This window comes from Pteropus vampyrus, unplaced genomic scaffold (genome assembly GCF_000151845.1).
Source record: "Pteropus vampyrus isolate Shadow unplaced genomic scaffold, Pvam_2.0 Scaffold205, whole genome shotgun sequence".
In the NCBI taxonomy this organism is placed as follows: Eukaryota; Metazoa; Chordata; class Mammalia; order Chiroptera; family Pteropodidae; genus Pteropus; species Pteropus vampyrus.
In genome coordinates, this window is record NW_011888986.1 from 1,315,663 (window position 1) to 1,343,216 (window position 27,554).

The 27,554-nt window shown below is 48.0% G+C and overlaps 1 protein-coding gene across 3 annotated transcripts in view; it reads left to right on the plus strand.

Annotated features, from left to right (window-relative positions):
- The window catches only part of SEMA4D (semaphorin 4D), a 96,343-nt gene that overhangs the window by 57,457 nt on the left and 11,332 nt on the right, over positions 1-27,554 (plus strand). For all 3 annotated transcript variants that reach the window (XM_011372366.2, XM_023537951.1, XM_011372364.2), the window contains exons 2-10: positions 14,849-15,206; positions 16,759-16,904; positions 19,464-19,526; positions 21,221-21,319; positions 23,640-23,733; positions 24,389-24,502; positions 25,064-25,215; positions 26,232-26,407; positions 26,483-26,639. In XM_011372366.2, the coding sequence (XP_011370668.1) occupies positions 15,101-15,206; positions 16,759-16,904; positions 19,464-19,526; positions 21,221-21,319; positions 23,640-23,733; positions 24,389-24,502; positions 25,064-25,215; positions 26,232-26,407; positions 26,483-26,639 (1,107 nt within the window). In that variant the 5' untranslated portion in view covers positions 14,849-15,100. The remainder of the gene's footprint in view (positions 1-14,848; positions 15,207-16,758; positions 16,905-19,463; positions 19,527-21,220; positions 21,320-23,639; positions 23,734-24,388; positions 24,503-25,063; positions 25,216-26,231; positions 26,408-26,482; positions 26,640-27,554) is intronic.

A 27,554-nucleotide genomic window follows, 5' to 3' on the forward strand; every position in this document is an offset into this window, starting at 1 on the left:
GGGCCTGGACCTGTTGAAGCTCCTAGGCCCATCCCTTCCGTCACAGCAGAGAAGAGACCTCTCATCCCTCTGCAGCTGGGCTGGGTCTGGTGGCCACGCACCAGGCAGGAGGAGTCTGGCCCCCTGGCAAAACCACATGCTCTCTCCCCATGCCCAGCCGTGAGCACCTGGGTCACAGGCAATCCAGAGTGCAGTCCTGAGCCAGCTCTGGATTCCGGATGGTTCAGGCAGCTTCTGTGATGCCTTCACTGCCTAGCAAATGGCAGCGAAGGAGCCGCCATCTCTGAAGCACCTGCTATGGGGCTAGGACACCCCTCGTCTCTGCCTTGAGTTCCTGGAGAGGGAATGGTGGGAGCTGCTGCTCATGGCACCAGGAGCATTGGCTGGAAGCACAGCTCTCAGAGACAGAACTTCACAGAGAGCAATTTCTAGTCCTGCTCACTGTGACGTGCCCTATCTCCAGTGCCACAGACTGCTCCAGAACCGGGATTGTCAGGGATGTGCTGACAAGTCCTAGGGTGATTGTAAGACCCAGGAGGGGAAGTCCCAACTCTGACTGTGACTCTAGACTGGTGGCTGCATTCTGTGAGTCTTGTTTCTCCTTGACAGCAGGCCCTAAGTCTGTCTCACCAGGGCTCTGAAGGATCCAGGAGTGTCTAAGAAAACCCGCTTCCCCTCCCCCACTCATTTTTGTTAGGGTGCAGCCTGTGTGGCTGTGAGATTCTTGTTGGACCTTTCTGTCCATGCACTGGGAAGTGTCCCACCTGTTCACGAGGGCAGCACCATTTTGTGTGACTGTGTTAACATTTTATTTAAGTCCACTTCTGTAGCACATGCGTGTGCTTTGCAAGTCCTCATTTGTGCAGCTTCATCCCCAGATGTAAGCTGCATTGTATCCTTCCCTTGGGGGAGTTGGAGAAGCTGAGGGAGTAGCTAGAGAGGTAGAGTAGCTGCAGGGGGGGTGGAGGGTTAGTGACTTGTTCTAGGTCGCACAGCTGGGAAGGGGTCACACCAGACCTGAATGAGGGCAGGCTGGTCTCGGAGCCCACACCTGGCCAGCACACTTTGCTGCCTCCCCTGTTACGGGGGAGAGTAAATATAAACTGAATTAATAAAGCATCTAATTCAGCAGTCCTCAACCTTTTATGGCACCAAGAGACCGGTGCTCCTATGAGAGAATCTAATGCCTGATGATCGGAGGTGGAGCTGAGGCAGTAATGCTGGGGAGCGGCTGCAAATACAGATGAAGCTTTGCTCACCTGCTGCTCACCTCCTGCTGTGAGGCCCAGTTCCTAACAGGCTGTGAACTGGTTCTGATCCCCGACCCAGGGGTACCTCTGATCTAATTGACCTAAAAGAAGTATGGAAAGTATTTGTGCCACATGACTTGATTGTGTTTTATAGCAGACAACATTTTTATGCCTTTGCAAAAATAGCTCAACTAACTGGAAAAACTTAGAAGGTCGAATGAACATAAGTCACAGAAATTGTGTAGGATATATCCCAGTAGAAGGACGCAAACCTGTCATTATAATGAGTCTAAGTCCCGAGTCAGTTTCCTACTCCCCAAGGTATGAAAGGATAACCTTATGACCATCTCACAGTATCCTCTGTGTGTCACCCAGGCCTCTACAAATAGGCTTTGCATTCTAGATAGAAAAGCTTTTTGGTCAAATTTTGCTGGTGGTTAAAATCAGTCTTTAAAAATGAATTTTAAGTGGAAAATTGTAGTGATCTGAATTCTAATATTATCAAATTTCATTGGAACATCACACAGCCATGAAATGATGCTTGAGAGTACCGGACGCACACAAAGAGAGTTTCAGGGAGCTCAGCACAATCCACACTTGGGTCCCACCCTCCCCTCCTGCCAACCCACGAGTCACAGGTCCTTGCTTCCTTCTTGGACTTCCAGGTCTTTGTTTCTGCTGCAGTGTGGCTACAAGCCTGCCTTTCCCACCCCACCCAGGGGCACTGTGGGGTCATCGCAGCCTACCCTCCCCAGGCCCTGTGCACTCACATATTTCAGCCCCAGCATGTGTGGCCCACCCTCCAGAAGTGGTCATGAACGAACACTCTTCCTCTGTTTCAGTTATTTAGAAGGAAGAGGACGAACACAATGTCAGAATGACTGGAAGTGATGTTAAGTCTATCTGCTGTTCTTAAAAACTTCCATTTTGATGAATCTGTTTAGTAAACTTCAAAAAGGGAATCATTATTACTAATAATAAAATTATTATAGCTTTTTTTGAAATTTTCAGAAATGTGTTCTTCTCTGGCATTTTCTGTATTTTCTAATTTTTTAAAATTTAATATGTCTTTTACTGTCTGGTTTAAAAATAATTAGGAAACCACATGCTTAAGTTAAGAATTCAAATGTGCTAAAAAATACAAATGTTAAAGAATGAAATACATTCCTATTCCAGACCAAAGCCACACACTAGTTGTTTACTGCCAGCAGGTCTTTGATTAAATTCTGATCTAATCAGATAGTCATTTTTTAAAATTAAATTCTATATACACATACAGATGGTCATGTATCATGTGCCTGCACAAATGGGAACATACTCTAACACTGTTGAGAACCTTAATTTTTAATGAACTAAGTATCTTGGACATCCTTTCATCTCAGTGGCTGCTTTGTTCTTTTTAACAGCTGTATCGTATTCCAGCCTAAGGATGTGCCACGATTCAAATATAAATAAGTATACATTTATGCACACATACATACACAGACACAAACACAGGTGGACTTCTAGGTGTTTCCGGTTGAATAGCCTCATACTTGGTCATCTTGTGCATGTGGGAGTGAACTTGGGACCCTGGCAGAGAACTTGGATCAGAAGTTCTTGCAGGTGTTGCCAAGTGGCTCCTGGGAGGTTGCCTAGTGCATGCGATCACTCCTCTGACCCCTTATTGCAAGAAAGGGCTGTAGATGTACTGGCGGCCAAACCCTGCTTTTACGTGCTGTAGAGTCTTCTTAGCAAGTGTTCTCAGGTTTGGAAGAGTCTTAACTGATAATTATACAGTGCTTTTTAGATGCCAGACTTTGCTTTAAGCTTTTCACATGGTCACTCGTGGATCCTTATAACAACCAAGTGAGGTGTAGGCACTATCTTTAATGCCCTTTTTTCTGGATAAGGCAGTAGGCACAGAGAGGCCCAGAAACTTTCCTAAGGACACACAGCTGCTAAATATGGAAGACAGGCCTGGAGCCCAGGTCATTCTTACCCACAGAATCCCATGTTCTGGCCCTGTCCCACCTGTGTCTTTTCCATGTGCTAAAGAGACGACCTGGCTACTGCCAGGGTGAGGGACCTTCGGAAGAAAAGATCACAGCTGCCAGAATGTGGGCAAAGGCCCACTTCAGCCTGGCCCTGTGCTACTGTCACGAGTGGCCATTAGGCATGGGTGTTGGAGCTCCCATACTCCTTTGCACCTCTGGGGGACCGGTGTGGGGTAAGGACCAAATTTCTTGTAAGGAAGAGGGAAATGTTTCTCTCTCTTCTGGTTAATTCCTTTGTTTTGCAGTTAGACCCTTGCATTCTTTTTAGGTGCGTTATAAAAAGTTCAGAGATGCCTAGTTAAAACTATGTAGTTAATAATTGCGTGAGGAGTATGTATTTCGCATGCTTCAGTGTGATAACTAATTATGGCTTGTGGGTTTTCTATCTCGAGAAAGAAGAAAAAATTGCCATATGAAGAGTGAAGACAAGTAAGAGCCCGGGCCTCCATGGTTGGCTGAGGCCAGAAGTGTGTATTTTTACCCAGGAACCACAGGCTAGAAGCTGTTTGGTGAAGATGAGATATGGTGACTTGGATTGAAGGAGAAAATGAGGACGCCAGGTGCACTGTGTGAGGTTATTAAGAATGCAGACACACATAGTACCCTAACCTGCTGTCCTGTGTTCAATACCATGAAATTAGAGTGAATAGGATACATGCTTGTCTAACACAGAACAAGCAGCTCTGGTCTTTTATTTATTAAAATGACAAAGGTTTATTGAATTTCTAGAAAAGAAAAGATTTTTGGTTATAATTTTTAGTATTCTTGTTGTTTGTCTAAACCTCTTATTTGTATGCGAATTAGTCTCTTTTTCCAGTAAGTGTTTTCAACAGTCTCCAGGTAGCTGCTGAGCCCCACCTACCTGTGAGACAGGAAAATCCCACAGTTTATCAGGTTTGCTCATTGCCTGTCCATCTGCTGAGCCAACACCTCCCCCAGCGTTTAAATAGAAGACATTGGGTTCTGTGTCCTGGGTGGATATGGCCTTGTCCAGGACTCTTCCCTGCTTGCTCAGATGTGAAGTTAATTTTGCTTACAAACTGGCTGTCAGAAGCAGCCACTGCTGGAGGAAAGACCTGGAATCAGCCCTTCGAAGCCCTGCCACAGCGGGTCCTGGTGAATTCTGACCATTTCTGCCTGTTACTTTGGGGTCTCATTTGCTAACTCGAGGTGTTTGCTCAGGATTTAGAGGACATGTTGGATCACCCGAGTGGTCCCAGGTGCCCCTGGCAGTTGTGTGCTGTGGGTAGACGTGGAAGAGTAGGGAGCAGACTGGTTCCGTGCTGCCAGTTTGATTGGTTCCAATGCCCAGGGGCTATGTGAGGAAATGGGGCATAAGGCATGTTTCCAGGAAGCCCCTCCTGCTTCTTAGCTTTCTTCAGAGAAATAGCAAGAATTGTATAAGCTCTTAAAGGAAAAGAAAATAATATTCCAGCCACAAAAAATGCTAGTTTGATTCTGAGGTTTAAAAAATACGTTGGATTATTTTCAGCCATAGAGGGGTCATTATCAGTTTAACTAGCTGTTAATCCCATCATTAATCCCACATGTGGCTTCTGGTTTCACCATCTGATTCTTTGTTGAATCGTTTGTGATCTTGTTGGACTGGGAGATCCTTGTGAGGGCTCCATCCTGTACTGTGAAAGGATAACAAACACAGCACAGCAACTTGCTACACCACTGTGAAAATACTTCTGTTTGGCTTAAAAACAACAATCAAAACAAGAATTGAAACTAAACAGTTTCTTCAGGAAATCATTTTCCTGTAAATATTTTATATGTATCTCTGTTTTCTCCAGTGCCTCAGACTTTGGGATTTCAAGGAGGATGAATTCTAAAGCATACATATCTGAAGAAAAATCAAGGATACTTTTTGATTAATGACTGTAATCGTAGTTCCTATTTGAATGGCTTACTTTGTGGGGAATGGTGGTGGTCAGTAGTTGGGGACCAGTTCGTGCACCTGGGTGACTGGCTGAGTTGGATGTCCTTTGTTTACAGGTGAGTGATTACACACTCATTCCCTCTTATTTGCACAAGTGCATGAATGCCACGCTCATCTTGGGTCAGAGAGTCAGTTGCCAGAGGGTCTAGAAGTTAAAAAAAAAAAAAATTAACAGGTTTTTTTACAGTGCCATTCCAGAAGTGATGCTGAGTTTATGTGGACAGACAATTTAAGTGCTTAAATGTTCTTGTTTCCCATTATTTCCAGAGAAAAGATTTCCGAAGACTTCTTCCTTGAAATGATTGGAAAATTTTGAGAGGCCCAAAATACAGATAAAATCACTTTGTTTCTTCTCAGCCTATATCCTAAAGTTGCTAAGTTGATATCTTGTGGAAGCCTCAGTGGAATTCAGCAGAAGGCTGATTGTTAGTCCCTGTGAGCTCTTGGAGTCAGAGATCTGAACTTGGCTGCTGTTGCTTGGGTTGGCTTGAGGTGGAGCCCACAGGGCAATAGGTGCTGGGTACCCAGATCCCCGTGCATCACCCATTTTTATATCTTCCCCCCATTTCCTTTGCTCACTTGTGCCTCTTCCCCTGCTGTCTCTGGACTGACAGCCCCTGATCTAAACCCTGAAATGCTACATCTTCTTTTTGAGAATATAAGGGAGTCGTCGGTGAGGTCTGATGTAAAAAGAAGGATCTCAATGTCATCGTGCCTTGGATTTGGGTCGTTTTGTGATTCATTTTGGTCAGTTAGTACATGTTCAATCATATATTTCCAGTTTTAGAGGAAAGAGAAATGTCAGTTTAATTTGTCAGAACAAAAGGAAAGCCCCCTTCTCTCCTTCTTCCTTGTCTGTTACTCACTTGTTGTGAATGGGCCCAGCAAAGGTGTCACTCTGCTTGTCCCAGCTGTCCTTTCATCAGCAGGGTCTTCGGTGTTGCCATGGATGTGTGGCCCCAGTTCGTGCCAGTTTGGTGGGTGGTGGTAATGATTGTGGTAATGATTCAGCTTCTGCGACACTTGACACTGTCTGGATTTATTGGCTGGTTATAGACATACACACGTTTTGTTAACAGCCTGGTCTGCTGAGCTGGGCCTGTGTTAGGTCACTGCATTAATTAGGAATTCCAAGCCCTGGCATTTACGCTACAAGGATTTTTTTTCATAGTTTCTACCCCCTAGATCATTTGTCTCTGGGTTTTTGTTTGTTTGTTTGTTTGTTTGTTTGTTTGTTTTTTGCTGAGCCCTTTAGTTTACAGGGCTGGCGGGGTCCCTACTGCCCCTGCACCCACCCTACTTATACCCTTCTCAGCACATGCCTGTCGTCACTGCTAGTTGATTAATGACTGATTGGTTGGTGTATGTCCCTCACCCCACTGCCCTCTGTCCCCTTCCCAGCTCCTGTCAGTATGTGCATGGCACACGTGCCTGCGTCTGAGTGAGGGAATGATATGTTAAGTTGTGTTGGGCATCCTGACTGGCTTGCTTGCCCCTGCAAGGTGGCTGGAGGGGAAAGCAGGCGTCCTGGGACAGTGTCCTGGATGCTTTTCTGCGGGGTGAGTCCAATTGAACCCAACTCCCCGTGCAGCTGGACTGCTGCTCCCAGGAATCTGTTCTAAGTTCTGGGGAAACTGAAGTTGAAACAATAAACTCTTTGTCGGGCGTGTGACACAGAGAACTCCTGAAATCCATCCTGATTCCCAGAGGCACAAGGCCATTTCAGTGAGGTGGTGACATCAGCACCATACCCGGGGATGTGGGTGGGGGACATGGGGTTGGGGACAGCCTAGGGATGGGCAAGAGGGTCATGGCATTGGGGACAGCCTGGGTGTGACATCAGCAGAACATGGTCTCGGGGTTGCTGTCTCATTTTCTGCTCTCAGCTGGGAGTCCTGGGAAGGTGTGGGTAGGTACATGTCTTTCACTGTCCCGGCCACAGGGCCTAGAGGCGGGGAGGGCTTCACTTGTCCTGTCTGAACAAACCCTGTAGACAAGAAGCCAGAACAAGCTGCTCCAGCAGTCATCTACAGCTGTCATCCGGATCCCCTTTCATGGGTTCCCTGGGGATTCTAGTGAGGGCACTTTTAACATTGGCTATCATCCTGTCGCTGACAGGAGCACTGGTTCCTTATGTGTGGTAGTGAGTGGTGTCCCCTCTGTGACCCATCCCTACTGCCCCAGACAGGTGGTCCCAGGAAGAGAAGCCAAGGCGTGAGGTGGATGTAACAGACCCTAGATAGCACCTGCAGTCCATGGTTCCTGCCTTACTGGACCCCAGGTGGCAATCACCATTCACATCTAAGAATGCAATACCAGATCAGAATTTTTGTGCTGCAATAGAGTGCACACATACGACACACCTATGTGCACACATGCATACATATGTGTATGCACACATGTGTGCACACAAGACACATGTGACCACACATGCAATCACATGCTCACATGCACAGAGATGTATGTATACATGAATGCACACGCATGCATGCAAGCACAGATGCTCATGCATATATAGATCACACCTATCCAGATGCCCACACAAATGCACATATATACACATGTGCACAGAAACTCAGATACACAGATACATACACATGTGTGCACATACAGACATGCATACACACAACTTTGTGAGCTAGCCCTTACCCTTGTAGTTTGCCGCCTGTGCCTGTTTTCTCTACTACAGTCCCCTGGCTTGATTCAGGGCTGCTCAGGGGTGGAAAGCTGTCATGTGATCAGCACTGAGTGATGGGCTCAGAGTCCCCTTTGAGTTTTGTTCTCCTGATATTTAAAGTGCACTCCTCATGAACCAGCACAATTAATGGTAGGTAACAGGAGTGACATGTGTGACCCTGTTTTCCTAATGGGCTCCTGTTTCAATGTGAAAGGCAGCACTTCACACAGAGGGGCAAAATGCTACTCCTGATGCTCGGCTCCCAGCGGGCTACTTCAGCTTTTCAGAAATGCTCAAGAAAGCCAGCACTGTTTCCATTTGAGTATTAAAGTTGTGATTCTTAATGTGAAATCCCCTCAGAGATCATGGAGCCACTGTTGCTGGAGGAGTGCATGGCAGCAGTGTGTCGTGTGGATGTGGAGTGTGCTTTGCTTAAGTTTTTAAATTATACAAAACGACACGTGGTCAGTGGAAAAGAAAAAACATTCAGCCCTTCCATTGGGATAAAGCAATGTCCTCTATGAGGAGGGGCACCTGTGTAGCAGGGACCCTTCTGCCTTTGACTGTTCATATGGTTTTTTTTTAAAGGTCATCTGGGAACAGGAGGCATGTTCTGACTGAGGCAATCAGGAATCCGATGTCTGCTGCTGATAAATAGGGCTCAGAGCTGGGTAAAACCCATGGGTGCTGGGGAGTCTGCGTGCTTCTGCAGAAAGAACTGCTCCATCCTCCGGTACCGCCGGGAGTGACAGCCACCCAGCTCCAGTTTTGGGTTTGTCCAGGCTAAAGGCAATTAAGAAAAATGTGTTCTCTTCTCAACTAAACCACTTTGAGCAGGCAGGCCATGTGGACAGGAGATGTATGGCCTCCACCCAGCATCTGCTTGTGAATTTGTCAGGGCAGCTCCACCTTTCTGGAAGCCATGGTCGAGAATGCCCTTATGAGGTCCATTGTAAACTTCTGTTCATTCTGGGTATTTTGTCCTTGAGACTTTCTGCCACTGGGCCTCACCTTGGTCTTCTCCTGCTCTGGCCTGGGTCTTCTAACTGGGATGTTTGCATTCTCCCTGCTCTGCCCTGCCCCAGGAGGGGCTACATCATTGAGACATTGTCACTGAAACATCTCCAAGTCCTTAGTATGCTATGAGGAAATAAAGCAGAAGCGGGGTGGAGGTAGGGATGGAGCAGCCTTTGAGGAGGTGGTCTTGGAGCAAAGGGTCACTGTGGGAAGGAGCCAACCCCAAGAGCTTTTGCGGGTAGAACATTCTGGAAGAAAGGGCAGCATGTGCAAAGGCTGGGGTGGTCTGTGTGGAGTGGAGGGTACAAGGGGCCAGGTCCCCTTGCTGGTCACTCTCTGAGCTGCGTTTTACACTAACTCCTGTGCTGCTGCTCAGCGCACTTCTCCTTGCTGAATCATATTGTTCCTACAAAAGTGTCAGCCCCAAATGTGGCTGTGTAGACGCCTCTTGATCTTCCCATCCTTCGGAAGGCCACCCGCACTGGGTGGAGTCTGCCACTTCCACCCTCACTGAGCTGTTGTTTTCCAGGCTGCAAGGAATCTGAATGTCGATTTCTTTTTAAAATATAGTTAATTTTGATCAGAGCAATTAGTGCACATGATTTTAAGTGAAGTAGCATCTTTTGACCTTGTCTCTTTGTCCCTGAGACAGTAAGCTGCAGCTGTTTTAGCCCTTTGGGGTATTTTCCTTCAAACTTCTTATACCGATAGTTCCTGATGGTAAAATTCCTGACGGCTCTCGACGGGTAATTGTATAGGACCTCTTTTCTCCCTGGAAGTTTTCAGGTGCTCCCTTTGTCTCCTAGGTTCTCACACCTCATCACAACATGCCTGGTATGGAGGATGGAGGTCTTGTTCCGTTCATTCGCTGCTTGGCGCTTTTGTGTCTTTATGTTCTAGACATTTTCCTATATAAAAAAATATATTTGTATATTTATTTGTATTTCTTTTTATTATTTCTCTAATAATTCTTCCTGTTTTCTCTCTTACAACTCCTGTTAGCTGTGGGCCTCTTCATTTGATCCTTCAGCTTTCTTATCTTTTCTCTCCCAATTTTCATCTGTCATATTGTTCAACTTCTAGGAAGCCTCCTCAGTTTTATCTTCCAGTCCTCCCCCCTGAGTATTTTCTTTCTTAAATCAAAATTTTAATTTCTAAGCTTGCATTCATTTTCTCAGGTTTTGTTTCTTTGTGGCTTCTCCCCTCACAGGCTCTGGTTTCACCTCTGTTTGGTCCACAAAGTCAATTAATTACCAGTAGTGCTGAACACAACTGTTATCAAAAATGCAATTTTGTAAACTTCAGTGAACTGTATTAAAAGTAATGGTGAAAGTAGGCATACTTAAACTCATCCCTTCCGTGTTTCACTTTATCTGTGCTCTTGAGGCCCCATGCCTGTCATATCTGTGTGGTGGAAGTACTATACCCTGGTGCACTCCAGTGCATCTCCATCCTGCCTCTTTGTTCAGTGACATCATGTCAGGAGATTACACCCCAGTAATCAGTATATCACTGCAAAGCAGGGCACCCCACCCCTGCCCCTTAGTTGTTAAAGTTTGCCAGCACACCACTAGTTATGCTCATCTGTTCTTTATGGTTTCTAAGGTTTGTTAACATCCTCATGGGCTGATGTCCTCTCCCTGTTTTTATCCTTATGGTTTATGCCCTTTTAGAGTATTCTTTCACTGGTTTGAGGAGAGAGTTGAGATAAATCTCTGCATTCTGGGCACCGGGTTCCAGAGGGCCGGTTCCATCTCCTACATCCAGGTTCTAAGCCTGGCTGCAGTGTGTTTTTCTCAGAAGACTGACTTATATCATGGACCTAAGTAGGAATTCGTTCTTGTCGTGGGGTTTTTGGAAACCACTTCCTCCGAACAGAAATGGCTCCACATTGATATTTGAGGGGAAATGAAACATCCTGGTGGGTCTCACATCTGTGCCCTATAGCCAGAAGGGCCCCGGGCTGTGGGCACAGGTGCTCAGGGCCTCACGCAAGCTCAGGAAGAACCGCTATGAGCTGGGTGGGTGGGTGTGTGTGTGTGTGTGTGTGTGTGTGTGTGTGTGTTTAAAATAAACTTTATTTTTAAGAGCAGTTTCAGATTCACAGCAAAACGAGCAAAAAGTACATGGCATTTCCATGTACCCTGTCCCCGCCCCCCCACATCCCCATGAGTTCTTCCTTTATGAAGTAGAGCTAGAAAGTGGTTGTGCCTCATGCAAACATGTAAAAATAAAATTGTAATAAAGAAGACCCTGTTAATCCTGCTCTGTATCAACACCCCACTCGAGAGTGGTGCAAATCCACTGAGCTCTGCCTGTTTATCCCTCCCATCCCTCTAACCCTGGCAGCCATTGATCTTCTCACTGTCCTGATTGGGAGCAGTCCTAGAAACCCTTACCTGTTTGGGAGTTCAGAGCTGAGAAGCTTTCAGGTGTGCTTGCCACTTACTGATCAGTCACACAGAGAAAAGTCTTCTCAAGTAAACGAATGAGACTGTGCCGTTGGACTTACTCATGATCTCCGAAACAGACACATTTGGAAATGTTCAGAGGGAGCACAGCCTTGCAGATGGGCCAAGCTCTGTGCGTCCAGATTTGGCCAGAGTAGAAAGGTGGGGGGTGTGAAACAGGGGAGGCTGGATGGAAGTTGACCATTTGGGTTTAATCTAAGTGGGAAACATTTCAAGTGAGGAAATGATATACTTTTGTTTATGTTAAAAATATCATTTTGGCTGCTGCTACTGTTTGGTAAATGTATTATAGGGAGGCTGTATCTGTTTGGAATTATATCTGACTGCTGGTAACAAAAATCTGAAAAACAGTAATTTAAAGGGGTTTATAGCTTATTGACAACACTAGAGTAGGCAGAAGAAAGCAGGTGTAAAGTCTCTAGTGTGTCAGGAGAGTCCTGGTTTTTGTGGATTTCTACTTGGTGGCTTCAAGTGAGACCTTCATTTTTGTGTTAACAAAGTAGCTTCCAGAGCTCCAGCCATTGAATTCTGAGTTCCAAGCAGGAAAAGAAGGAGAGACTGAGGCAAAAATGCAAACACTAGCGGAGTCTGCTTCTTTTAAAGAGCATTCCTGGAATTCCTACCTCCAACTTCTTTTCATAGTTCTTTGGCCAGAACTGCCACTAGAGAAACTAGGAGATGTGGTTAGCTGGCCACATGGCCATCCCAGGTAAAATCAAGATTCTGTTAATGAAAATGAAGGGATGTAGATTCAGATACAGAAAGCTGATGACCTCTGCCCCAGGCAGCAAGAACAGAAGCAGGGTGAAGGGGTAGGAGGCTGTAGAGAGGTCAGGATGGAAGGTCAGCATTGCTTAGATTAGAGTGGTGGTGGTGGGAAGGGACCTGAAGCGTGCTAGGTGGGTACCTGGCGCTTCCCAAGGCGTCAGCATCATCCGTATAGACAGCTCTTCTCTGGGCCTTGGTGTTCTGCATCTGTGTGGGATTTCTGCAGAGTATTTAGTGATCACTGGGCACTCCCAGATTGCTTAACAAGTAGATCACATTGGTAACACAGCACAGGGTAAGAGACCTCATCTGGCCTAGGCGTCTGGAGCCATCTCATGCCTCACTTCTCTGAGGGCAGGAGAGCAGGGTTCTCACCTAGGTCCAGGGCTTAAGGTGACGTGTCTCTTTCACAAGGTGAGTGCTTCTGAGAGCTCCTGTGGAGAGCGAGCACTCACGGCCACTCCACAAGGTAGCCTCTCTTCTTCCCAGTGCATCTGGTATTGCGTTTAGAGTTTGGGTTATGCTCTTGCTGCGAAGTGTCTGGACCAGCTGTCCCTCTGGATCCCCAGTGCAGGGCTCGGTGTGCAGACCAGCATCCAGTGCTATAAATAGTTGTATTGGCACACAGCCACACACTACCACAGGGAACTGGAGTAGTTGGGATAAGACTGTAGGACTCAAAAAGCTGATGATAATGCCCATCCGGCCCTTTGTGGAAAAGGGATGACACCTCCAGCCATTATCTGCCAGTCCTGCAGAAAATGAAGGACTGGATGCTCCTTGGCTTCGGAGGCTAATAGTCAGTCACGATGGAGAACAGATGCCAGGTGGACGGGGGCTGGTAAGGTGGGCCTCTGGGCTGGGAAGAGGAAGTGGCAGAGGAGGGAGCACTGATGAGGAAGGCAGGGAGCAGATGAGGCCCAGTGGTGCCCAGTGTCTCCCCAGGGGCCAGGTGTCTGCGGTGAAGGTCCCTGTGAGTTCATCCTTTATGAAATTGAGTTGGGAAGTGGTTGTGCCCCATGCACACACACAAAAATAAAAATAAAGAAGACCTTATTAAGCCTAGAGGGCTGCCAAGGACGAGTGAGCTTCCTGCTGCGCTTTGGGCCAGACAAGGACACTGGGGGCATAAGAGAGCACACAAGAGCTGCCTTCCTGGGCAGGAGGAGGAAGAGGCCTGAGAGGGCTTCCTAGAGGTAGTGACTTGACTAAGTGTAAAGGAAGCTGAAACTTTTCCCAAAACCATCTTAGGAGGTTTAGTTTGGCCTGAGATGTCAGGGAACAGGGTTGGGGTGGGGTGTGGGGGTGGAGGGTAGGCAGCTGGACAAAAGTGCTGGTGTATGGCAGGTTGTGAGGGGCGCCAAGGAGGCCGAGCTGGGAGAGGACTATGGGAGAGGGGGTGAGGGAGCCAACTGCCCCTTGGACATACTTGAGGGGTGGTAAAGTCAGGAGGCTGGCAGTGGCGGTGAGGTGAGGGGAAAGTTCTGGAGAGGAGTTTGGAGTATCAGTTGGACTGATAGACCTAGAAGTGGGTTGGCTTGGTGGAAATGGGAAGGAGAGAAGGAGGCGAGGATGGCCTCTCCCGGGTCCTCCGATAAGGGGCACAGGGTGATGGTGGAGGTGGGCTGTTCGGCCATCTTGAAGCTTGAAGAAGAGGAAACTCAGTGTGAGGAAATCAAGCACCAGTAGACCCTGTGAGGCCTCCAGGGGGACAGTGTGTCTGCAAAGTGTGGGGTTCTGCTGTAACTTAATTGTAGTCCCCAAATGTGCTAGGTAAGGGTTCTGCCTCTACTTGGGCCGTGTGTCAATGTGAGCTCCTTCCTGAGAAGTCGCAAGGAGTCCATCTTAGTCTCAGCTGGGATCCTGCTGGGGCCCTGGGGTCGGGGCAGACGTCGTGCAGGGTTGCCCCAATTCACTGATCTGGAGCATCCAGAGCTGGCTGTCCTGCAGCCTGCTGCAGGGGATCTTGCAGAAGGCGTGTGGGTTGGATGGGCGGGCATGGAACTAGGGCAGAGTGTGGGTGCCAGGAGGCCTACGTTCCCCAGCTCCATAGTTTCTCTGTTCAGCACAGGCCTGTGCTTGCATTCAGCGAGGTGCTTCTCGGTGACAAATCAGAGCAGAGCCCACAACCACTGTTTCCATGACGAGCAGACTTTTGGGGCAGAATTGGAGCAGTAGGGCGGTTGGGGGTGGCCCTGTGCACATCTCAGCCTCTGTGCAGCCATCTGGCCTTTCTCTGTGGCCATCTTCCTTAATGAGCATTACAGGACTTGGGAAGCTGAAGTCTCCGAGGGAAACTGAAACCCTGGCTCTGCTCTCTTTCTTCCCATTGCATTACCAGCTGGGCACTAGTGGTCTACAGAGAGGAAGCTGGGCAGCCAGGAGGACGTGTTCCCCTGGTCAGGGTCCTTCTCTCTGTCCTGCATTTGTGCTGGGCTCAGGGACAGGAAGCTATGACTCCTGTAACTCCAGCTTTGTTACCAGATGTCTGGAGTGCGATGTCTGTGTGGGGCTGTCTCCCTCAGAGCTCCCTGTGTCCCTAGCTCCCTCTGCTCCTCAGCAGACAGAGCCTGTGGCTGGGGCTCTGTTGACAGCAGAACTGTGGAGGATATTGAGCAAACAGAAACGAGATGTTATTACCACACATCCTGACTGGTAACCCCTTCCTTTTTACTTTCTTCCAGAATTTCTTCAGAAGGTTGTAAAGAAGCCACCGTGTTTAAGAACAGAACAAAGAGGTCTTTGCGGTGTTGAGAGCCACCTGACCTGACTCAGCGTGTTGAAAAATGTGGGTCCTCACGGGTCACGACATCCACCAGCACATGGCCGTGCTGTGCATCATGGCCCTGGGGCTCTGAGCAGCATCCACTCGAACACCCACTGTGGCCTCTGCCCACAAGCATTTGCTTCTGAAGCCCCCGCTGCGGCCTGTGTCAATGAGGATGTATGCCCCCATCGGGGGGCTGCTCACTGCCCTCGCTGTGTTGTTTGGGAGAGTGGCGGCATTTGCACCCATACCTAGAATCACCTGGGAGCACAGAGGTGAGGGCAGAAGCATGGCAGGCACTGAAAGCATCTGCTTGCGATGTTGAGATGAGGGTACTCCGTTTGCTGTGCTGGCTCCGTACTCTTCACACTGTGTGTGAGCAGGGAGCCGTAGTTGTGTGTCAGAGGAGATGCTTCAGTAACTAGAAACATCTGCAGGGTTGTGCAGGGCCCTCTGATCTGGCTTCTAAATCAGGGGGTCCCTAAAAGGAAGTTTACCTCCCTGCGCCTGATGACATTTGGTGCCCATTGCCCAGGCACAAACCATACTGTGTCTTGTTTTGAAGACATTATGTACATCTGAGCTTCAGCCCAATAGTTGTCATTTGCTATTTATTAGTGTCAGTCGTATTTATTTCCTCTCTTGGGAGCTGTGTCTTGGGAGCCCAGTCTGCCCAGCTCAGTGGCCCTGAGCGAGGTGAACCTGCAAGGCTGGGCTGTCCATGCAGAGCTCTGGGCAGTAGGTGTGCTGGGAGGGCCTTCGTCCCATGTGGCTCTGTGTCTAGCACTGGAACTCAGAAGAGCAGGAAGTGTGAACACGTAACCTCTAAGTAAAACCAAAGCTTGGTAATACACAGAAAGCCAAGTTCACAACATTTGCATTGATGCTGAGATGGTCAAAAAGAAGAGACAGCTTGAAATAATGTCTATACATTTATATTTCCCCTAATAGCTAACTTATATTCCTACTATTTCTAAATAGCTATTGGTACAATTACCTAATAAGAGAAAAATGTTACCTCTTTCTCTGTTTTCTAAGTTTGTGGTGGTTATCCCTGAAAAATGCTGGGATTAAGGGATATATTCACTGAAATAGATTTTATTAAAGGGTTTGAGGTAAATCTTTTTTTTTTCCTGAATAAGAAAACCCTAAGTAAATTCTGTACACAACTAATCTGTGGATGACTCAACACCCATAGACAAGAATATGGTAGGAGGCAGAGGAAGTTGCCACAACCAGCAGCTTCAGGTGTCTGGCCTGCAGGAAACAAGGTCACACTGCTGAGGTCACGCTACCAGGTGGTCATGCTACTGGGAGGTCACGTGCTCAGAGGTCATGCTCCTAGGAGGTCACACTCCTTGGAGGTTACGTTGCTGGGAAGAGACACTCCTGGGAGATCACCTGCTCAGACGTCATGCGTTTGGAAGGTCATACTCCTGGGAGGCCACATGTTCAGAGGTCATGCTCCTGTGAGGTCACATGCTGGTGGGGGGTCACAATCCTGGGGAGTCATGCTGCCTGGAGACCACACTGAGTGCAAGGTTTGGAACTCTGGCCTAGAGGAAGCAAGATGAGAAGTTAGAACACAGCACCGGTCAAGCACAGTGGCTTCACAGGGGTTCCATGCACTTGGTGGCTGCCTCAGTCTGTTCCACCCAGAGGTGCCTGAGCTCTGGCCCCAGCTGGGGGCTGGCCACTGCGGCAGCAGATCCACGCCACAGCCCTGGTGGCATGGTAGTACACTAAAGGGAGACCAGATGCTCAGGGTGTGTCCGGGCTCAAAAATGCCTAATGCGCCCCTCTCCCTCCCCAACCCTCTCTCCCCAGAGGTGCAGCTGGTGCAGTTTCACCAGCCAGACATCTTCAACTACTCAGCCTTGCTGCTGAGCGAGGACGAAGACACCCTGTACGTGGGCGCCCGGGAAGCCGTGTTTGCCTTGAATGCGCTTGATGTCTCCCAGAAGCAGCACGAGGTATGGCCTGGGCTCCCCTGTGGTCTGGGCCACAGATCTTTCCAGTGTTTTTTTCCTCGCATTGGCACATTTGGCTCCTCATGGGGCATCAGGCCCTCTCTTGGCTATGTGGCCCACTCACCCCGTGGCTGGCCTCATAGACATCCTGGGGCTAGGGAGCAGCCTCCCTCCCATCAGTAGGCTGAGGCCCTGTCATCCTGAGTGGGCTTCTTTTCTGTCCATGCAGCCTCATCTCGGGGTACCCAAGGATTGCACTATTTTCAGCTTGGATTTTTAAAGTTTTTATTATGGACAATCTCAAGGGTACCCAGGAGTAAAGGGAATAATGAGATGGACCCTGTGCCCATTGCAGCTCCTGCAGGCAGGGGTTGGCCCCTTGTCCTCCCCCAGTATCCTCACCCTCTGCTCCCTCTGCATGACTTGGAAGCAAATGCCAGACACACACTCTTCATCTGTGTTTCCCTGGGCATCTTCTAAAGGAAATGACTAATTTTTTCCCCCAGAATAACCAAAATAGCATTATCGCATCCAAAAAATTAATGTCAATCAGTGTTCAGATTTCATAGACTGTCTCATAAATGATGTTTGACTATTCAGTTTGACTTCAGTGAGGATCAGGCCATCGGTGTCCCCAGGCACTCTGTCCTTCGAGTCCCGATTTCCAGGAGCCACCCTGGGTCCCCCCACTGGGAGAGCCACTCTGCGGTCCTGTTGGCCCCTAGCCTTGGTCTGGCTCCCAGTGTCCTTAGTAGACTCAGGGCCTCCAGCTACCGAGGCAGGTGCTCCTCTCCTGGCCCTTGACCACTGCAGTCTGGAGCCATGTGCACAGCAAAGATTACAAAATGGAATGTTCTGAATCTGTCCTCCGTCTGCGAGCCAGAAATGGCTTTTACAGGGGAGATGCCTGTCACCAGCTATTTGTGCCCCTAGGCCAGTTCCTCTGGAAATGATGGGATCAAGGCTTGAAATCTTTGCATGAGTTCTTGAAATAATGAGTGAGTTCTTTCCAAAGGGAGACTGAGCTTTTTAATTCTTTGATTTTTTAGTATAACCGTGGACTCGTGGATTTAAACATGTTTGAAGTCCCTCAATCCGTGTACAGCCAGGTCCTCACCTGATGCTCACATTGTCCCTTCCCTTGCCGTTGGCAGCCTTTACTTAGTTCCCAAGTCCTTAGTTGTTGGTGTAGTTTTCTCAGTCTCTGAATTCAAGATGGTTCAGGCTCATCTTTTGCATTTTCTGCCCTAGATTTCTTATTTTTTGTTTTGTCTTAATCTCCAGAGTCTAGCATAGTGCCCAATTTCTGTTTGACAAATAAATGACATTCTGGTCATTACCCTTTGAAAATAAAGTTCATGTGTAACCTCGTGGTTGCTTAGAGGCAGTCATTGCTCTGTTAATGGCATCGCTGTGGCCCCTTGAGGTAAGGGAAAGGCTTCAGGGTCTCCTACATGTAAAAGAGAGGAAAAAGTAAAAGGGCCATGGCCAGGCTTTGGTGAAAGCCCTGTGATCAAGGGCCTGTCAAAATCATGTTCCCCTGACTCTGTGCATTGACTCATGTAGATCATAACGAAATTGTCTTCATTTTAATTTCTGAAGGGAATTGCTGTTCGAAATGGGGCTTAATCCTGCTTTTGTGTGTCCTGATTGGGACTTCCGTTTCTCTGAAAATATACTGTGCTGTTGCTGTACCTGCTGTCCAGGTCTTGGCAGGAAGTCAAGTTAGTGTAGAGACACTGACAGGGATTCACTTCTTTGCCACTGAGAAGCCCATGTGTTTCCTGACCTCTGAGCCTGCACAGCCTGCACAGATATTCTCTAGCGCATCTCTCTCTCCCTCCCTCCCTCCCTCCTTCCCTCCCTCCCTCTCTCTCTCTCTCTCTGTCTCTCTGTGGCATTAGTGATGGAATAGCACATGGGGAGTTGGGGCAGGTGAGTGGGAGCCTTTGGTCATGTGGTCTGTTGCTTTCCATCTTCTGCAGGACAAGTGACCCGCCTGCCTGACGGTCCTGATCATGTGAGAGAGGCAGGATCACAGATCTCAGCGGAAAGCACTCTGCCTGAGACGTGGTCACTCTGACACTCTCAACTGCTGTCATCACATAAAATTTATAGAACCATATCCTGCTCGTCCACTGATAGTTGAAATAAATGTCAAGGCTTCTTTTTTTTTTTTTTTTTTTTATTGGATTCTAGAGTCCCTTTTGGATGGATTAAAAAAACCCACGCGATGTTTGAAAGTATCTACAATTTACCTTTTTGATAAATTTGACCCTCCCCACTTTCAGTAGTCTAGTTGTTTGCAGTGAACAGCAGGAATCTGGGAGGAGACTTCCCGGCCCTGCTGGCTTCCAGCCCGAGATCCTACTTAGGAGCTTCAGGGTGCCCCGATGTTCACTGGCCTCAGTGTTTGCTCGCTGAGCCTCTCTTTGCAATCTCAGATTTCACTGTCTCAGGGGAAATATCTGTTCTCAGTGCCATTGTGTGCTTTGTAAACTGCGCATTCTTAAACCAGTATCTCCTTTCAAAAGTGAAATGGACTCTTATTCCTCCTAACAGGCATATTGGAAGGTTTCAGAAGATAAAAAAGCAAAATGCGCAGAAAAGGGGAAATCAAAACAGGTAACTTCTGCAAGCTACAAAAAACACACAGGTATTTCCTAGTTGTTTTAATCTCCTGAATGCCATGACTTCTGGAATGCAGCCTGGGCATTTTGTTCAGGTCTCTCAGGACTCACCTTGCAGGTTACCCCTTTATTCCCAAATGGTGAGAGTGCATCTCTCAAAGTAAGTGCTAAACACAGTAGTCATTTGAGAAATACTTTTTAAAGTTTAATTGAATTTATTCAAACGGCCCTGGAAAATGATTTCCGGTGCCTATTGTCTAACAGCGTAAAATGCAGGGTTCATGTCTCCCCATACCCCATCAGCCTGGAGGGGTTACTGTAGGATTTCTGGATTTTTGGTAACACTATCCCTTGAGAATCTGCCCCTTCTGCAGGAGATACTGAGCAGGTCAGTGTGGTGGCCATCCAGGGAGTGCTGGACCGAGTGTCAGAGTGTCAGTGTGGTGGCCGCATGAGGAGCTGGGCTGAGTGTCCCTCTCCCTCCAGAGCTCTGGGTTACCCCCCACCCTTCCCCCAACTGGTGCTGAGCTGATGTCAGTATCTCATAGTCTGAGAGCCCTGTGTGCCTTGATAGTTGATCAGGACAGCTGAGTTGTAAATTTCATCAATTGTTGGCTAATTTTAAAACAATTAAAAATAGTTTTTAAAGGACAAGTAACTTTTTGCTGAACTTTTTAAAGCAAAATGCTAAATACTTTAGTGAAAGTCACTAAATTTGAAGTTACTTTAGGAAATGAAAAATGCAGCTATTTCTATGTAATAACAGATATCACAGGGAGTTGTCGTTGAGCTAAATAAGACCAGGGCTTTGCCCGCCCTGTGTGGATGCTATGTGGTGGATAGGGTCCCTCCCAGCTCTTGTGGGGGAGCATGAATTACTTCCAACAAGTTTAAAAACAATTATACCAAATAAAACTTTCCTGAATGGAGATAATTTCAGATGATAGCATATATAATCCAAGTACATTTCAGCCTAAAATAGAGAGTGGGTCCTTAAGTGGCCTCTGGTTTTCCTTTGGGCCTTTATGATGTGGAGACAGACTCGGAGCCCCTCATTAGTCGAGCCTCTCCCCTGGGCTGGGTTGACCAGACACACCCACTCCTGAATTGCTGTTTCCAGTTTCATGCATTGGAGCAAACAGGGTGGGGTCCCCCAGAGGGAAGGAAGGCTGAGGAAATCCTTCATAGCATGCACCTCCTCAGATCTGGCAGCAAGGAATGGTTTGTGTGTTCAGAAAGAGTAAAAACATTTTTTCTGTGGTGGGTGGGTAAGACTGGATAGAGGTCAGCCTCCATTGCTTTTTTGGTCAGCACATCTTTGCTGGGTATAGATTAGTGACTGCAGTGAAATTCATTTGGCACCTGATAGCTGGCCTGTGGGTGCTGCGGAGACAAAAGCACTCAGGCTGGCTGCAGACTGAGGTTTATCCAGGGGCGGAACAGGATCTCAGTGAAGTTGCTTTCACTGCGGCCAGCAGGGCTTAGCTGGTGCAGGAAGGTGGAGAGCGTCGAAGGCTTGAGGTGAGAGGAAGCAGTCAGTACACAGTTGGGACTGATCATCAGGGAACCAGCGCCAGCACGTGCTGAGCTGGTTCTGAGCTCTAAAGTGAGCGATGTGACCAGTGTGGATGGTGGAAGGTATTGACTGGAAGCTGGTGATGGTTGACCATGTATTTCTCTTTCTTGTAGACAGAATGCCTCAACTATATCAGAGTGCTGCAGCCACTCGGCACCACTGCCCTTTATGTATGTGGGACCAATGCCTTCCAGCCAACCTGTGACCACCTGGTAAGGCCTGGGCCCCTCCTGTGGTCAGCATTACAGCAGAGTGGGGCTCCATTAAGGCATCAAATGGCCTCCGTTGTGCACACAGAAGGCTATTCGAACTTCTGCTGTGTGAGGAGCGGCGGCTCAGGCCCCAGAATACTTCAGCCTACTTGCTACCTCCTGCAGGCCCTAGCGACCTGTCTGCAAACCACCATGACTGAGGGCAGGGCACGGACAGGACTCACGGCCCACGGCGCATGCTGGAGAGCTGGTCCTGGGTGACCTTCTGGGAAGTGCACTGTTGACAGGAGCACCGATGTGCTATGATCCAGAATCTTGCCACCTTCTCTTTTGTCATATTTTGTGTTTTGTGAGGGAGGCCTAGCTATGATGAGTGTGTGATCAAGTGGAAAGGCATGACTTCTGGTCCTGGACTGCATATTATTGGTTCACATATGTTATGGGCTGAATGTTGGTGTTCCCTCCCAAATCCATACATTGAAGCCATAATCCCCCTCAGTATTTGGAGATGGGGCCTGTGAGGAGGTGACTGAGGGTAATGAAGTGATAAGGGTGGGGTCCTGACCGGATAGAATTGATGGCCTTCTAAGAAGAGGAGATATCAGAGATCCCTCTCATTCAGACATAGCAGGAAGGCAGCCATCTGCAGGCAGGAGGAGAGCCCTCACCAGGAACCAGCCATGCTGGGTCCCTGATCTCACTCGTACTTTCAGCCTCCAGAGCTGTGAGGAATGCACATGTGTAATTAAAGCCACACGGTCTTTGTGCTTTGTCACAGCAGCCCAAGCTGACCACGATAGCATATTCGTTGGCCTGGTCTTGGGGCATCACCATCCTGTGTCTCCTGTTGGGGTGCAGATTTCCCACTGATCTTCCCATCCTGAAATAGATCCCCTCTGAGAAGTGACAGCAGGACACGGGGGTGCTCAAGCCGTTTGAGAAGCAAGACCATCTCTCCCTCACCTGCGTCACGTCGTTGATTCTCCCTAGGCGTTGAGACCCTCAGCCCTCAAAGACAGACTTAGCTTCTTTTACCTTAAGGGAAACATGTTGCACAATTATTAGGAACGTGTGCGTGCATATATGTGGACGTGCTGAAGTGTGGCCCACGACCCTTAAGTGCCTTCACAGGCATCTTCTAAGAATGACGTTTTCCTACATAACTTTAAGCTTGTCATCATGTCTAAGGTGATTTCCAATAATTCCCCAATTTCATCTCATCCCCAGTCTCCATTCAGATTTCTCTGAGAGCCCCCAAATGAGCCCCCAGATGTGATCAGTGAATCACATCAGTGGAGTGCATTGTCACCCCAGTTCATACTTCCTAGCCTAAGAGGTTCTAGCTTGTATATTGTTTTGACTAGTGTCGAAATTGTAACTAGAGCTCTTCATGCACTCCTGAACTTTTGCTTCTGTGTCTGTGACTGTGTCCCCACTCCCCTTGCCTTGACAGGTTTACATTACCGTAGGCTTTAGACCAGAAGGGACGTGTAAGGGACAGGTGGCTTTCCAGCAGCTTACACGTCCCTTCTGGTCTTTGCTGCCTAGATGAGTTTCTTCTTGTTTACTTTTTTTTTTTTTTTTTTTTTTTTTACTGTTTTCCTGCTGGGATGTGCTCTCTTATTTGGACAAGCTTGTCATATGTGCAGGGCTGGAAATGCCTCATCTGTCATTTTGCAGGCATTTCTCCCAGTTTATCACGTGTTGAATTCTGCCCCACTTTTTCTTTGTACAAAAGCTGTCCAGTTCTTTATGTGTTAGATCTGTCCAGTTTTTCATCAGATGATGTTGGGCTGTCTCGGGTGAGGAGAGATTGTCCCAAGACAAGAGAAAGTTGCCTGTACTTTCTGTTAGTGCAGCAAATTTCCATTTTTAGTATTCAAACCATTGATCATTCTGGTGTGTGTCTTGGTGGGTAGAGATTCTGCTGCTTTTTTCCTATTATCTGTTTATTGGATTGTCCGGTCCCCCACTGCCATCTTTGTTGATGCTAAAATCCTGCAGTGGCCTTCTGATCACTTACTGAGTGCATTCTATATTCGGTTTGTCTTGGATGGTTTACAAGCCTAGAGCCACTAGCATTGCCATCCTCATTTCATAGATGAGTAAACTGAGGCTGCAAGATCTTGAGTAGCTCTCAAGGGTATCAGAGCCAGGGTGCCATTGTCCAGACCTGGGATTCCCGTGGCTGGCCACACATACATTATTCCCTTGGTTCCTCCAGAGTTTGGAATATAAAATTAAATGATACAGCAAAGATATGTTATTACTACAGAAATTCAGATGTTTTATGATACTCTTTCTTTTCATTCAATTATAGAGCCTAACATCCTTTCAGTTTCTGGGGAAAAATGAAGATGGCAAAGGAAGATGTCCCTTTGACCCAGCACAAAGCTACACGTCTGTCATGGTCGGTGAGTCTTGCTCTGGGATGCTCATCACTGTCAGGGCTATACTGTCATGTCGAGCACACACAGGATGCTCAGTGCCTCCTCCTTCCCAGCAGTCTTCCTCCATTTCCCTTCCTTGTTCACCATCCTCACAAAGCTATGTGTGCCTCTCAGACCCTCTGATATGAGCTTTTGAATTCATTGTTCAAAAGGATAACCAGCCCCACCACAGTTGGTCCACAGGTCAGATCTGTAGGGAGAAGTTATTTTATATCCACTATTTGTGCAGATCGCTGGGGTTACTTGGTTGCATGGAGTTGACACCCCCATTTGAGGGGAAGTTTGTGACTGAGCCTTGGAGTGGACTTCTGCACTGAGGCAAACAGGTCCTAAGCCTGTGTGCACCTGCTGTCTTATTTGTTATTTTCCTGATGCAGGAATTACTTGCTCCTATTAGTTATTAACCCTGACTCTCATAAAATACAGTTTAACAAGGAGCATAGATTATCTGTGTCAAAGAAATGAAACAGAAACACATGTCGCAGAAGCAGGTAAAAGTGCCTCCGTGTCCCAGGAGGGTCTTGTGTTGGGTTGTAAAGGAAAGTGAGGTGTTGGGCATCTACCCCAGCAGTGCTGGTGCTGGCTGACCCCCCTCTCCTCTTTCCTCCTGGGCCTGAAGATGGAGAGCTTTATTCCGGGACGTCATATAACTTTTTGGGAAGTGAGCCCATCATCTCCCGAAATTCTTCCCACAGTCCTCTGAGAACGGAGTATGCGATACCTTGGCTTAACGGTAAGAAGTGGGCGGCGTCATTGAGAGTGTGTTTCTCCCTCGTCTGGAGAGCCCACCACCCTGCTGTATTTTTCCTTTTGCTGGTACAACCTCATATGGGTGCCCCAGAGCTGGTCAGCCATTGGGGGAGGGGAGCACTTCTGGAACTACATGGGGTTCCACAGCCAGCATCCCTGGGCTTCTACCGTTTTAAGGCCACCTTCACCCCATGTGGAAAATGGATCTAGGAGGCTTTCATAAAATAAGATCTGATAGTCAGCAGGAGCTCAGGGTGGTCAGATCAGTGTGCGATGTTCTCATGTTACCTCAGGACAACACGTGTCCACATGCATTCACAGTGCAGATAGCTTGAGGCTACTCATGTGAGGCTTTTCTCATGGGCACTGTCCAGTAGGGCCTGGGCTTTGAAGCCTCCTGGACTTTCGGAGGCTGGTGATCTGAGAGACGAGGAACAGCAGGCTCATCTGTGCAGGGTGGCTGGGCAGCCGAAGCTTGGGCCTTGGATGTGGTGGTTGGGAGTTTGAGGCATGTGCTGTTTAACCGCATACCTCATCTCTGCAGAGCCCATCTTTGTCCATGCCGACGTGATTCGAGAAAGCCCAAACAGCGCCGAGGGCGGGGACGATAGGGTCTACTTCTTCTTCACAGAGGTGTCTGTGGAGTATGAGTTTGTCTTCAAGCTGATGATCCCCCGTATAGCAAGAGTGTGCAAGGTAAGGCCATCCCCTCATTTGTCTTTGGTTCTGCCTTTGGAGACAGCATGTCTGGAGGATTAGTCATCTCGCCCAGGCACCAAACTTCCTCTAAAAAGTCGATTTACCTACCATGCTGTTCCCCCAGGTCTCAGGTCAGTGCGGATGGTCCTTCCTCCTCTGGCATCTGGAGGGCTCCCTGGAAACTGAGGCAGCTCGGGCCCCCTGAGTGACGCGTGATTAGCTTTCTGTCCTTGGGGATCTGCTTTTGAGCACCTTCCTCAGACCTCCCCCGGGTTACAGAAAGTTAGTTTTGTTTCCCATTAACCAAGTTCTGTTGCAATTGGGATTTCACCATTTCAGTGTAAAGATAGAGAGGGGTGTGTTTTCTTTCCGTCCAAAATAAATAGGGATGCTTTGATTTTATATTCCTCTGCATCCATATTTCTGAGTTTCAGTATTTCTCTCCAGACCAGATCACAGCAGGTGTGTTTTATGATGGTCACTTAAAAACATTTATGGAGAACCGGCCAGGTCCAAGGCACTTTAGCAGAAAACCTGGGGAGGGAGGAAAGAATGAAGATTTGCTCTCCCACGAGGAGCATCTTTTGGAGAAGACCAGACCTACACACGTGGGCCTGAGACAGACTGGGGAGCCTATGCATCTGCTGGCCCCTGGCTCCATGGGTCACTCACAGACAGGTGATGAGTCTGGTGAGGTATAGGCCAAAGGGCCAAAGCAGTGAAAGTGTGCAGGATGGCTGCTGTGACACTGAGTGTGGGCAGATTCGAGCAGTTGTTCTAGCTGCCATTGGGTAGCTTTTCACCAACAGGGTTTTGTTGGTTTGGTTTGGTTTAAATCTGTGATCCAAGCTGCATAGGAGGAGAGCTGTGGTCATGTAATTCTCTGCAGCCGGCTTTCTTTTTTGGTTGCAGCTTCATTTCATTCAAGGAAAGCTATTCTGGGCCCAAGTGCCTCATTTATCACCTTACAGGGAGTCTCCCCTTATCCTTCTACATACATATTTGCATTTCAGGGGGACCAGGGTGGCCTGAGGACCTTACAGAAGAAGTGGACTTCCTTCCTGAAGGCCAGGCTGATCTGCTCCAGGCCAGACAGCAACCTCGTCTTCAATGTGCTGAGGGACATCTTTGTCCTCAGATCTCCAGGCCTGAAGGAGCCTGTGTTCTATGGGGTCTTCACCCCGCAACTGTAAGTGCCAGGGAGGGTGGGGGTTTCCTCCACATTCTCACCCTCCAGATAGTCACATGGCCCCCTCTTTACCAGGAACAATATTGGGCTGTCAGCCGTGTGCGCCTACAACCTGTCCACAGCTGAGGCAGTCTTCTCCCGAGGGAAGTACATGCAGAGCGCCACAGTGGAGCAGTCGCACACCAAGTGGGTGCGCTACAATGGGCCTGTGCCCACGCCAAGGCCCGGGGCGGTAAGTGAGAGGGGCCTGGGCTGCGGGAAGACTTAGAGCGTGGAACCTAGTATGGGGCCCGCCATGCCGCACCCACCGCACCATGCCGCACATACCCCTGTGCCATGCCAGGGTTTGGGTCTGTCTCCACGGAGAAGAAGCATCCCCCCAGGATTAGGGTGACAGGCACGCACTCTCCTTTTCCTGTGTTCCTCTCTTTGGCCTGTTGTGTAACCGCTGTTGCTGCATACTGCCCAAATAGGAGTCTGTTCTGCCCGGCATGAGTTGTTTTGTGGCATTAACATTGCATAACATAATTGCATCTGTTTCATTTTCTGTTCCTATAGAGAAACACATAATTTCTTGGCAATGAGATGAGATATACTCTCCATTGATTAATATGAATTACATTTGTCTCCTAAAAATAATGAATTTTATGTAGAGATCAATTTCCAGGGATTTGGTTTCTAGGCTGATTCGGCTTTGTCTGTTCTGTGACGGTGTGTCAGGCTGTGTGTGGCCAAGAGGTAGAGCTTTGACCAGGGGACGTGGCCTGCTGTCTGGAGCTTACCCCACAAGACTGTCTTCCCTCCCTAGGACGCACCTCCGCTGACACCAGTCATCATTCCTTCTGTGCATAACATTGAGTAAAACATGTTCACTTTGGCATCACAAATTTTGAGTTATGTGCATCAGGAGCTAGGACAAATAAAAAGAATCCTTCATGCTCTTGGCCTTCATACTATTTAGAATTGGACTATTTTTATTGATTTTGGCAATCTTCCCATGGGAGAACTATTGAATGATGTGTTTATTTTTTATTTCAAAAGCTTGAAACTTTTTTGTTTATAAAATAGGTGAAAATTACTTCAGTGACTATATATCATGAAACACAATTATGTCTTGTGGCTAAAAACATATTTGCATTTCCTGCAT